The sequence below is a fragment of the Mirounga leonina genome, unplaced genomic scaffold (assembly GCF_011800145.1).
Source record: "Mirounga leonina isolate KUSES-001 unplaced genomic scaffold, KU_Mleo_1.0 Mir_127, whole genome shotgun sequence".
Lineage (NCBI taxonomy): Eukaryota > Metazoa > Chordata > Mammalia > Carnivora > Phocidae > Mirounga > Mirounga leonina.
In genome coordinates this window covers 55721986-55734990 of record NW_023270316.1, presented here as the reverse complement: position 1 = coordinate 55734990, position 13005 = coordinate 55721986, and the positions used below count along the sequence as shown (strand labels likewise).

General features: G+C 48.5%; 1 protein-coding gene across 1 annotated transcript in view; it reads left to right on the top strand.

Annotated features, from left to right (window-relative positions):
- Window positions 1-424: 424 nt before the first annotated feature.
- SIAH3 (siah E3 ubiquitin protein ligase family member 3) overlaps window positions 425-13005 on the top strand; it is a 64714-nt gene continuing 52133 nt past the window's right edge. The window contains exon 1 of the mRNA XM_035002959.1: window positions 425-721. Coding sequence (XP_034858850.1) covers window positions 587-721 — 135 coding nt within the window. The 5' untranslated portion in view covers window positions 425-586. The remainder of the gene's footprint in view (window positions 722-13005) is intronic.

Sequence of the window (13005 nt, the reverse complement as noted above, 5' to 3'; positions counted from 1 at the left end):
ATGCTGCCAAATCCTTATCTGGAATCGGAGTCTTGTAATATTTGATTTTCTCCCAACCAGCTCTGGTGAGTCAAGCCCCGATCTGCGTTATCCATCTGCCTACTTTGGAGCAGGGTGTTTTACTACTTGGCGGTTTAAATGCTTTACGTTTTTGCCAGTGCATTAAGAAAGGCTCTCATGTTAAATTAAGTCAATTAATAAATGGAGACACATTAAGCAATCAATTTTGTCAGCCTATCTCCCCAGCATTATGTATGGTTGGCTGTAATCACAAGATAAATGCAATGTGCTGATCTATGGTAATGTTCAATAATACATTCTCCGCCAGGCTCAATTCATCAGGGAGTTTCGGTAGGGGAGGCATTTGTTATTGGCTGTCTCTGCACCTCAAGGATAACATTTCTGTCCTTTCGATTGGCCGCCTCACTGCTGCAAGATTCTAACCGTCTTATTTTGATGATGAATATGAAGGCACGCTAAGCCGGGCTGGAGCGGAGTGTCTCAGAGGCTGCGCTCCTTCCAGAGCCCAAGGACTTAACAGCTTCTTCCGCTGCCTCCCTGTGCCAACAACCCCCCAAAAGTTGTGATGCTTTTCTTTACCCAGTGCTTTGGGGCTGTGTTAGATCTCATTCACCTCCGCTTTCAGCACTACAAGGCTAAACGGGTTTTCTCCGCCGCTGGGCAACTTGTCTGCGTTGTAAACCCCACGCACAACCTCAAGGTGAGTTGCTGTCTATCATTTTGTATTCGCGCGGCTCGGGTTCCAGTCCTTCCCCCCCACACACACACACCCCCCGGGGTCAGGGACTCCCGCGTGCTCCTGGAGCTCCCGGCAAATGCTAGGACGCGCCGGGTACCCGGAGGGGTTGCCGCGGCTCCTTCTCGCTTTCTAAGTGTCTCGTGCTCTCGGCGACAGCGTGTTGTTTCCGGACTGGCCGGAACGACTGGAGTGATGGTCTAGCCTCCCGCCCCCCTCCCCAAGCTGTCAGCCTACGAGTGGGGTCGGTCGGGGTCAGAAGCAAGGGTGGTGGAGGGAGTAGGGGGGCGTCCTCTTCTCGCTCCCAAATATTCGTGTGCAATGTTCGGGAGACAGGATTTGAAAAGTTACCCAAATTGCAGACCGTCCCGTGTGTTTGGAAAGGCAGGCAAGCACATGGATGTTGGAAGCCCCTTCTGGCCACCGCTGAAGTAGCTATGGGGGACGGGGGAGGGGGGGGGGCAGGAACCCCCAAGAACGGAACCCGGGAGTGGGTGAGGGGGCTCTTTCTGCGAAGTGTTTATCGTTGTGAGTGTGTGTGTGTGTGTGTGTGTGTGTGTGTGTGCGAGAGAGAGAGAGAGAGAGAGAGAGAGAGACAGAGAGAGAGAGAGAGGGATGGGAAGACCAGGAGGACTTCGCTTGCTGGGAGCTGGCTGCGCCCCTCGCACGGGGGACGGGAGGGGGCAGGAGTCGCTGCGGTTGTGTAATAAGGACACGGCTGGGAGCTGCTGCTGCCTGAATCCGCGCAGGCCGCCTGGCTGCGCGTCTGGCGCCGCTGCCTCTGCGTCTGTGCCTTCGGGTCAATGCCCTGCCCCCGATCAGCCCAAATCCGGGATCTGGGAGGGCCGCTTCACCTCCCAGCCCAGACCGATGGGGAGGCGAATGAAGAGCCGCTGGCTAGGGCTGCTGGGCAAGAGAGGAAGACGGTGCCGGGGCTGGCGGTGGCGCGGAGGAGCTCCCCCAACAGGAAACTCGGAGCCGCCTTGGCTCTGTTTGAAAATAAAGGATGGACTCACTGGGAGTTGCTTTCCTGCCCCCGCACTGTGCGCAGGGCTGAGTGAGCGGGAGGAGCGCGTGTCCGCAGCAGGAGCGCCCGAACCGTCTCTGTGAGCCTGGGTCTGTCATTCCGACCCCCCGCTGCTCTTGGGTACGAAAAGTGTTGCTTGTTGCTCATCACTTTATGAACTCCCATAAAGTGTCAGGCTCTCCTCAGCCAGAGCCCCGCGGGTCAGCACGGATGGGTGCCTTTCCCCTCCCCCCACCCCGATTCCTGGAGGTCCCTAGGAGGGACCGCTGCCCGGAGGCCCTATGGGTGGCCAGTCCTGGGTGGAGGGGTGATGGACCGCCCTGGGACTGCTACAGTGCACAGACCTAGGAACTGGCTCTGACGTACCGCATCTGTGACTAGCACCATCTCGGCTCAACTGCTGGTGCTCTCTCCTTCCTATGCTCTCTCGCGTGCGCGCTCTCTCTCTCTCTCTCTCTCTCTCTCTCTCGCTCTCCTTCCCCGCATTCCACTGTCTCTTTTTGCCTTCATGCCTTAGTTTTATAAATGAGAATTCGCTGCCAGTCACCCTTGGCAAAGCAAGTGTATGGCGTACATACTAAAATATGATTCTGAATTCCATTTTATGGCCACTTTTGAGACCGCATTCGAACTCCCATTATTTTGTCACTTTACATTAGTTACTTCCCTGTGGCAAGAAATTTTGTTTACTCCTGTTTTGCATTTTAATACCTTTAAAATTGTTTATGAGACTTAGCATTTCCAAAGTTTGAATTTGTATGGCTCATTGACTGCAGCTGATGATGGAGGAGAGGGGTGCTAAGATCTTGGGGTGGGGTAGGGTGGGGTGAAATGCATCTGTGAATATTTTGCAGTGATGTCTGCCTGGATATTGGTAAGTTGTCCTGCTGCCCGAAACCCAGGAGTTCAGAGTCAGGGTTGGAGGCTCAGGGTCAGCTCTGACCAGCTGTGGGCCCTTGAAAGTTTCAATCTCTCTGAGCCTTCCCTTCCTCCCCTTTAAAATGGACATAGGAATGCCCATGGCTCTGTGAGGCTAACAAGAGTTACTAGAGGTGGATGTGCTTTATAGCACTCTCCTCCAAAAAAAAAAAAAATCACGTCGGGACTCCTGGGTGGCTCAGTTGGTTAAGCATCTGCCTTCGGCTCAGGTCATGATCCCGGGGTCCTGGGATCGAGCCCCGCATCGGGCTCCTTCCTCAGCAGGAAGCCTGCTTCTCCCTCTGCCTCTCCCCCTGCTTGTGCTCTCTCTCTCCCTCAAATAAATAAATAAAATCTTTTAAAAAATCATGTTATTGTACATAACTTGTGGGGCTCCATAAGGAACTTTAAAAGTTGTCACTTCAAGCCTTTAACCCACTTAGAAACCATATAAGCAGCAACATCAAAATAGGTGACATATGCTTTGGGAGGCTATTTTCCGTGGCTCACTTTTTCAAATACATATTCATTTGGCTTTTCATTTCCCATAAAAAAACCACTTCGAGATTTTGCTCAGACAAGCGTCAGCAAGGTAAACAAAGCAAGGTGAGGACTGCTAATGCTGCCGGGGGTCTGGATTCAGAGGCCGTGCCAGGCAGAGAGACCTCTGCAACCCAGAGCACCTTTATGGTGGTCTTGATAAGCACCTGTGTGCTTCCAGGGTCCAGGTGGCTCGTCAGCTAAGTTTTACCTGCTTTACAAACCTGGGGCCTGACATCCATTTGCAGAGTTTTTAAAGGAACAATTCTATAGGCACGTGGCTGGCCCCAGCACTTAACGTTAAAAAGTGAATAAAACCTCAAAGGAAAAGTGCTTCTTCTAAGCATTAATTTCCATAGACAGACCACAGAAATATGCCTTGGATATAATAAGTGGCAATCTACATGGGGGGGGGGGGATTCTTTTTTTGAAGAAAAAAACATTGTGGCAATGTTAACCCAGAATAGCTATTGATCTGTGGTGCTTCCCTGCACTTTGTATGACAGGCTGGTACATGAAATGGTGACCAAGGACAGAGACGGCAACCTTGCTTTCAATTTTCTAGGTTGTGTGCAGCTACAAAGAGGGCTGGGAAGCCTGTGTTTTTCTTTGTAGAAGCATATTTGCACTTTGTCCTTTCCCAGGCTTTCCTGAGAATGCTAACAGTATTCGAGGACCGGAGGCAAGTGCTGAGTTATGATCAAAATTCACTTACTGAGCAGAGAAAATCGTGTATTTACCATGCTTCTATGGGTCACCTTCATTCTCAATCTTATTATGGCGATTACTCAGTAACCTGGGATTCCTTCACGCAAGCCGATGCCTTTCTTTCTAAATGGAAAGCGGAAGCCTTTCTGGGAATGCAGACACGCTGGTGAAGCCATGACACCCCTTAAGCCCCCTGGATTGAAAGGGGCATTTAGAGCAGCTAGACTGAAACACGAGGGATCGGAACTCCGGGGACCTCTGCTTTAAGCACGGGGCAGGCAGAGGGAGAATGCATGGCAGAGCCCTCTCCATGGAGTACAAATAACACTGTGTTGCCCTGTGTCTGTCTTTCTATCTCTACCTGTACAGATGGCTCCTTAGACAGACTGGGATTCCAGATAATGCCCCCCCATTTCTCCTTCCCACTTCATGAAAGGTGACCACCAAGAAGCCAGAGTTCTTGGCTTGCTGCTCTCTGCTTCATTCACAGAAGCTGCAGAAATGTGGCTAGCAGGCTTCAGGCCAGCACTGGCGAGGGCTCCAGCTCCTGGTCCTGATTCAGCAGTCCTTTCTCCGCATGTTTTTTGCTTATTTCCAAGTCCTTTCTTTCCTGGCTCCTCTCCCATCGGCACTAACCCCTTCTAGAATGCCCTGTCCTGGGCAGCTCTCCCTACTCCCACCCCATCTCTAGGATGTCCTTCAAGGGGTGGGACGGCCAGTCCCCACACCCAGGCCTTTCCAGGGAAGGGCCTGTAGCAGTAGCCAGAGCCCCTCGAGGGTCAGTTCTTAGCGCTTCCCAAGCAGACAGTACCTGTGCTGAGGCTGGCTGGATGACTTCCTCCTCTTGACCACAGCCCTTGATAAACAGGTTTCTGAAAGGCTAGCAAAAAGCGTTCTGGCAAACTTCTGAAGGCCCTTGCTAGTACCAAAGTCATTGCTAAGACCCCCAGTGCATCTAGAACAGAGGCTGTAATTTCCCCCACTTGTCCTGGAAGGCTACTCATGCCTCCATCCAGCTAGTCCTAGACCTCTTCTTTTTTTTTTTTAAGGCATATTTGAGACAGAGAGTACACTGCAAGGGGGGGGGGGGGGGGGGGGGGAGGAGGAGAGGGGAAGGGAGAGGGAGGGGGTAAGAATCTCAAGCAGACTTTCCACTGGGTGCAGAGACCGTCACGGGGCTCGATCCCACCACCCTGAGATCATGACCTGAGCCAAAACCAAGAGCCTGATGCCCAACCAACTGAGCCACCCAGGTCCCCCCACACACCTCTTCTTTATTGTACTCATTAACCTTGGGCTTGCAGACAGAAACACACACACACACATACACAGATATACACACATCGGCACGCATGCACGTACAAAATGGGAGGGGCCTGTGGGACAACAATGGCTTTAATTTCAGTGCCTGACTGACCCTAAATCTAAAATCTGGGCATTTAAGTACCATTACTTGAAACATCCACATGCCTTTCATTCTAAGACCAACCTGACCAGTGTGGATGAATGTGTGTTGAGTGACGGGTGAAGGGGAGGGGGCTGCATGGAGGAGGAGGGGGACCACCAAAGGAGAGAACCGAGGAGGAGAGATGTGTGGCAAAGCCAAACACCGCCTCTGCTGTTTGTGGGATAATCTTTGGAAATCCCCTTCTCTGGGGCTTCCACTGACTCTGCTTGACACAGTGCAGCAGGGAGCTGGATGAGAGCTAAAGACCCGAACATTGTTTTTAGAGATTTAGAGGTGGCCTTTGGAGTGTTCAGCCTGAATACCTGTTTTAAAGCAGTTCAAGGCTTCTGACAAGATTGTTTAATAGCTAGAGTGTGGGTTACTCAGCTCTTTTTGACATAACCCACCTCCGAGGATCCCATTGCCCATCCTCTGGAAATGTCACCGTCTTCCTTCTGCTGCCCTGTCTTGAGTCTCTTCGCAGTTCATTAGCACCTTGGAGGGGCTGGGAAAGGATAAGGGAGGGGCTGAAACCCGTGGTGGTGGGCGCTCCCTGGGCTTTCTTCTGAAAGCTTCCCCATGCAGCCTCTTCCAGCCCTTGGGTTTCTGTGAATATTGTAGGACGCTCCACTCCACGGGCATGGAGCAGTTGTGCAGCTTTCCTGGTTAATGATGATTGCAAATGGGGCTCCTGAGTCACATAACTAACAGCCCCGAGCCCCGAGAAGTCATTTGGCTAGCTGGGAGCTAGTGATGGAGTTGCAGGAAGGCCGAAGCTGGCGCTGAGGGGAGGGGAGCCGTTTACCCCTGTGCTCCATTTCTCCAGCAGCGCCGAAGCAAATTCTGTGCAATTCCCTTAACCACAGTCCCTCAAGGTGCAGAAACTGTGGCAGAAGTGAGAAAATGGGTTCTGGAAGCGTTCCTTGAAATCCACAGAGAGGTCAGAGCTATTTGGATGACTTCCCCGGGATAAGGCAGAGTATTTTTCTAGCAATTAACAATAGGGAAAAATAAAATAAAATAACTGTCTGTGAAGGGATTTTACCCTTCACAAAGTCATCCTGACTCCAATAGCTCTGTTCCTCACAGGTGGAAGTTGACCTGTTAAGACGCTACATGTCACCTGGAAGGGGTCAATCTGGAGGACGGAGACCTGTCCTCCCACAGGGTCCTGAGGCTCGGGGACTGACAGGGAGGATGTCAGAGCTGGGAGGTCACACCTTCTTATTGTATAGTCCAGGAGACTGAGGCCAGAGAGGGGGAGCGATGTACATTTTTTTCCTAGGGCTGCTGTAACATTGCCTCCTTCTCGTCTCTGTGTGTCCTCTCCTCTGTGTGGCTGTCCTGCAAGGTGTCCTGCATTTAAGGCCTACCTGGTCAATCCAGGATAAGCTTCTCCTCTCAAGATCCTTAATTTAATCCTACCTTTGGTCACATCACATTCACTCTTTTGCCATCTAAGGTAATACTCACAGGTGCCAGGCATCGGGATGTGAACACATCATCTTGTGGGCCACCCTTCAACCCACTACAGGACTTTTGCAAAGTCAACCCATTGAGTGACAGAAATGGAACCATGAGTTAGGTCTCCTAATGCCAGACCTGTATCCCCGACACTGTCCCAGGCTGCCCTTCAAATTAGCCCAAATGAAATATCCCTTGCTTAGGTGTATGCTGTCAGAGCAGAAAATTGCAGGGACCTCTTCCTGTGCCCAGCAGTATGACCCCAGGGGTTGTACCACATACCTTACCATCCCCCCTTCACCAAACCCACATTTCCTTAGCAAATTGACTTCTTTGCATCATCCTGCCTCCCCCAATCCCTGACCCCCCCTGCCATAAATCTCCTTTCCTTTTTTTTGAGTTCTTTAAAAAATAATATAATTAACATGAATGCACACACATTGTGTTTTTTAAATGGAAGGATAAAGAGATACACAGTCCGAAGCACAGACCTTTAAATCCACCAGATCAATATGGGGAGAAGAAGTGGGCGTAGGGGAAAAACACGGGCGTTGGGGCAGCCAGGCCCGCATTCAGATCCAGACTGTGCCACTTGTGGGCGTGTGACTTTGAACAAACAATTTAGCCTCCCAGAGGCTCCATTTGCTCGTCTTTAAAGGAGAGAAAATAATGCCCACCTGCTATGGCAGCGTGAGGATGAAATGAGCTCACGTGAGGAAAGTGTCTGCTGTACAGAGAGGCAGTAAACAGCAGTTGTTATTCTCAACATGGTCATTATGAGGAAAGCAGCGCCTCGGAAGCGTTGGCAACTCCCTGCAGCCCGACCTGGCTGTCTTTCCCTGCCCTCCCTCCCTGTCTGCAAGCCTCCCGCTTGCTGTTTCTTGATATTCGTGAATTGCCCTTGGCCTTGAAGAGAATTTTGAATAGAACAATTTCTTGCCTTATGTAAAAGTAAGATCTGTCCTTAGTGCGTAGCTTCAGCTAGAGCCCTGAAGTAGAGCACAGAGTGGGTTCCGAACCAGTTCATCCCATGGAGGAGGGGCTGGGTCTCAGGAGGACACAGGTGCCTGTGGCGGGACAGGGGCTGAAGAGCTGGGTCCCCTGTCATTCACAGAGCCAGAAGCCGTGCAGAGAAGTCCCCATCTCCACCCATCCTGAAACTTGCCCCTCATGACTTATGCATGACTTCATTAGTGGCAGCTGAGTAAGCACATGGGTAAGAGGCTCTGTGAGGGGCATCTTATCCGGAGGGTTGTGGATCTGAGCTGAGTGACACCACTGAGAGATTCAGCAGGGTGGGGAGATGGAGGTGGGCAGAAACTGCACACTCCCTGGGAGACGGGACGTTTTCTCTTTGCCCTTCAGTTCATTCTGCCCTGAGAAGCAGCTTCCCTCTGAGCAGGGCAAGGATGAAGGGGGACGGTGTTCCATCAAGGCTGCAGCCTCCGCCATCGAGGGGGGGCAAGAGAGATGCTCTGCCCTTTCTGAGCCAATGAAGGACTCCTGGATCCCACTGTCATCAGAGAGTTTTATAAAACTACTGAGCTAGGCCCCAGACCCAGGTCCCCTGCACTCCAGCCTGAGTTTCTCCCCACACACGCACACTCACACACACACTCACACACACAACCAATGGTGATTCTGAGGGTGCCAACCTCTTTGGACCCTGCGTGGCCTCTGAATAGTGGTGCAAGCTGGCAGGATGCAAAGCCCAGTGGACGGGGAAAACTGATCCCCAGCATGGTGGAAGAAAGAATAAGACGGGAGATGAACAAGACCCTTCTCCCTGTCCAATCTGTGACTGGTCACTCCGGGCCCAGGAGAGAGGTGACGGGAGAAAGCAGTGTCGGGAAAGAAGAGAGTACCATTCTAGCTGAGGCTTTAATGTACACGTTTTGGAGTCAGATGGATCTGGGTTTGAGTCCAATGCAGCTGCTTTCCTTGAGTGATCTCTCTGACCTCCCTGAGCCTGAATTTCCTCACCTGTAAAATGACTGCTTTGAGGATGAAGTAATGTGACGGGCGTCAGGTGCTTAGCACGGCCCCTAGCACATAATAAACACTCCATAAATGGGACCTATCATTACTATGAAACTGGGCCCCATAGTGATGTCACCTGGTGCACAAGAGTTGACCGAGCTTCTTTTGCCCAACTCGCATGGGTGACCAAACTTCTCCTACTCCAACTAGACGGAGGGAAGGGTCAGCAGTAAGATGACCTGTGTTGAGTGACTAAGATTTCGAAGCACTGTCTGTTCAAGGGAAGAGAGGTAGAGTGACGCTCGAGTTCCAGGTCCTGGTATGAAAAACAAGGACCAAAGGGATGAAGTGACTTGCCCAAGGTCACAGCTGATGAGGGGCATGGTCTATTGCTCTGTGACAGCTTGGGGGTGAGGATGCCGGTTAAGGACGCTGCCTCTCTAATATGACTCCACGGCAATGCTGGACATCTTCCCAGAGGGTCCTTGTCCTCAGGAATGTGCCAGACTAAGCCAGCCAGGCAGGGGTGGGGCATTAAAAGGTAAAAATATTCCTCGGGTCTCTCGTGCTGGCACAAATACACAGAGGGGACAGGGATGAGTCTCCACATGAAGTCACCAAAGCCATGAAGCCATAACCCCAGACTTTCAAATAGCAGATGGATCAAGTTCTACAAAAACGCTACATTTTCATCTTACCCATGGACCCTAGATGAAAACGCCCTCAGAAAACAGATCTGAAACCAGCCTAACGTTTTTAGCCATAGAACAAGGTCCTTATGGATCATTGAGAATTGTGGTCTAACTGGAAATGTCAGTTTTACTTGCAAGATGCTGTATCTCTTAATAATCTCTCTGTCCTTTAATGTATTTTTAATCAGGAATTTGTGATTAGGAGTGAGCTGTGTGCTGCAGGGCTGTCTCCAGCCGAGGCACTGGGAACTCCAGCCAGGAGAGAGTGGCCTGTGGAAGGGGCAAGCCTGGGCCCCCCACGACAAGACTGGAGAATGTCCTCTATGGAGGAGAAAGGCCATTGTAGACCACATTTGGAGAGGGAAGATGGGGTTTGCTTGGCATCAGGAAGGCCACACAGAGAGAACCATACACAGATCAATAACAGATTTTGTAAGACTGGCCAGCAAATCTAAACATCTGCCCCGCTTTGCAGCCAGATATCAAGGCCCCCCAGGTCTAACCCCTACAACCTCATCAAAGATGTCCCAGGAAGCCCAATGCAAGTAACCACCCAGAACGTCGGGTTTCCTTTCTATAAATCAGGGGTATATTGTGACTTATACTAAGCTAAGCCAGCTACGCACCCTGAAACTTTTAGACAATCATTTTCTGCTGTCTCAGGTATACAAACAATTACAACAACAATGACAGTAAGAGCCCCAAAACAGCTACCATTCACTGAAGGCAGGCTACGTCCAGGACCTGTGTTAAGTGCTGTGCATTTAATTCTCACTAGGAAGTGCTGTGTTATTACCATTCTCCATGATACAGAACACCAAAGCAGAAAAGGTGGAAGAGCTTGTTCATGGTGGCGGAGCCTTCTTAAATTAAAATCCTGTGCTTTTAAGTACTTCTTGCTAAGTCATCCGTTAGTGTTCTCTTTCCACAACAAACAACGGAGCCCACTTGCTTGGCCATGGGACCAGGATTGAATACATTATATTTCATTTAAAAACACTGAGGTGGGATCCTGTCCTACTCACCCCTGTGTATATACATCAGATCCACCTGTAGCTCCTCCAGCTCTTGGTGGACATTCCTGGGAGGCATTCTCCAGGCTTTTCTATGCTGCCTGGTGGAACCAAGCCCCTGTGGCCTATAGCAGTGAATTGACTCCCTTCCTCCTGCTTCCTGGAATCACTTTCCAAACAAACTACTGCATCCAAGTCCTTATTTCAGGCTCTATTTTTAGAGAACCCAAGTTAATACTATGAATGTGTGTGTGCTTTTTATTATTATTATTAGCTAATGTTTACTGAGCACTTACAAACTGCCAACTGCTGTGCTAAGTGGTTTACCTGAATTGCCTTTTTTTAACATCCTCAGGACAATGCCATCAGCCTATCCCCAATTTGCACAGGAGGAAGCTAAGGCACAGCGAGATTAAATAACTTGCCCAAGCAGTAGGGTTTAGCTAGTGCTTTTAACCTCTGTCTTAAGCTGTCTCTCCCTCTTGATAACACAATTGCTTGTCCTGAAATTTCCACAAAGAGCATAGCCCTCCAAATTCAGGCTCAATAAAAATTATGATTTGCATAAAATACTTCAGAGAAAACTTTGCAACAACTTTATCTACACGCCCAACTCCAAATTATCCTGCATAAAAGAAATTTGTCCTCCATGACCATTTTTTTTTTAAATGGGTGCACAGCAAAGGAAACCAACAACAAAATGAAAAGGCAACCTCATGAAGGGGATAAAATATTTGCAAATCATATATCTGATGAGGGATTAATATCCAAAATGTATAAAGAACTCAACTCAATGGCAAAAATAACAAAAAAACCAATTAAAAAATGGGCAGAGAATCTAAGTAGACATTTTTCCAAAGAAGACATAGAGACGGCCAACAGGCTCACGAATAAATGTTCAACATCACTCATTATCAAGGAAATGCAAACCAAAGCCACAGTGAGATATCACCTCACACCTGTTAGAACAGCTATTATCAAAAAGACAAGTAATAACAAGTGTTGGCGAGGATATGGAGACAAAGGAAGCTTTGTGCACTATTAGTGGGAATGTAAGTTGGTACAGCCACTATGGAAAACATGTGGAAGTTTCTCAAAAAATTAAAAGTAGATCTGCTACCTGATCCAACTATTACACTCCTAGGTATTTATCCAAAGAAAATGAAAACACTAGTCCAAAAAGATAAATGGACCTCTATGTTCATTGTAGCATTATTTACAATAGCCAAGATAAGGAAACAAGCTAAGTATCCATCAATGGACAAATGGATAAAGAAAATATGATATCAGGGCACCTGGGTGGCTCAGTCATTAAGCGTCTGCCTCCGGCTTAGGTCATGATCCCAGGGTCCTGGGATCGAGCCCCGTATTGGGCTCCCTGCTCCGCGGGAAGCCTGCTTCTCGGTCTCCCACTTCCCCTGCTTGTGTTCCTGCTCTCTCTATCTCTCTCTCTGTCAAATAAATAAAAGTTAAAAAAAAAATCTTTAAAAAAAAAGAAAGAAAATGTGATCTCTATCTATATCTCTATATATCTATATCTATCTATATATCTATACATATCTATAGATATCTAAATCTACAGACAGACATCACACAATGAACTACTATTCAGTCATAATAAAGAAGGAAATCTTGTCATTTGTGAAAACATGGATGGACCCTGAGGGCATTATGCTAAATGAAATAAGTCAGACAGAGAAAGACAGATACTATATGATCTTACTTAGATGTGGAATCTAAAAAAACAGAAACAAACAAAACAAAACAAATCTCATAGATACAAAGAATAGACTGGTGGTTACCAGAAGGGAAGGAGTTTGGGGGTGGGTGACAAGGGTAAAGGGGGTCAACTGTATGGTGACAGATGCAACTACACTCATTGTGGCAATTACTCTGCAGTGTATGCAAGAATCGAATTACTATGTTGCACACCTGAAACTAATATAATGTTATATACAGGTTTACCTCAATAGAAGTCAAGAGATAAATGGTTACATGTTTTAACAGGCAGACAGATGTCTGAAACTAGCATTGACCCCCAAATCTGGGGCATGCACATTATCTTGTCCATACCTCACTTGCTTCTCAATGACAATGGGAGCTAGTTGACCACATCACAAATGCGAATTGCTCTCTAAACATGGGGATAGCATTCAACAGGCCACTTTTAGTCTGAGGAAAAAAAAGAAAGGAAATTTTTTTATACAAAAGTGAAAATGTCCTTTAAGAGAACGTGCCTCTTAACGATGTCACACCGGTTCTCTAAGAAGATCCACAGGCCTTTGAAATGTCCTGTCTCGTTGGCAGCCATATTTATTACTTTTTTTTTTTCTAAAACCAAAGAGAAATGAAATTTTAATGACCATTTGCTATCTAAACTCAGCCTCCACCTTGATTTCTGGTAAACCTTTCCCCTAATTCCTTGCAAACATTTTCTCTTTCCCAAACTGCTGTGAGAC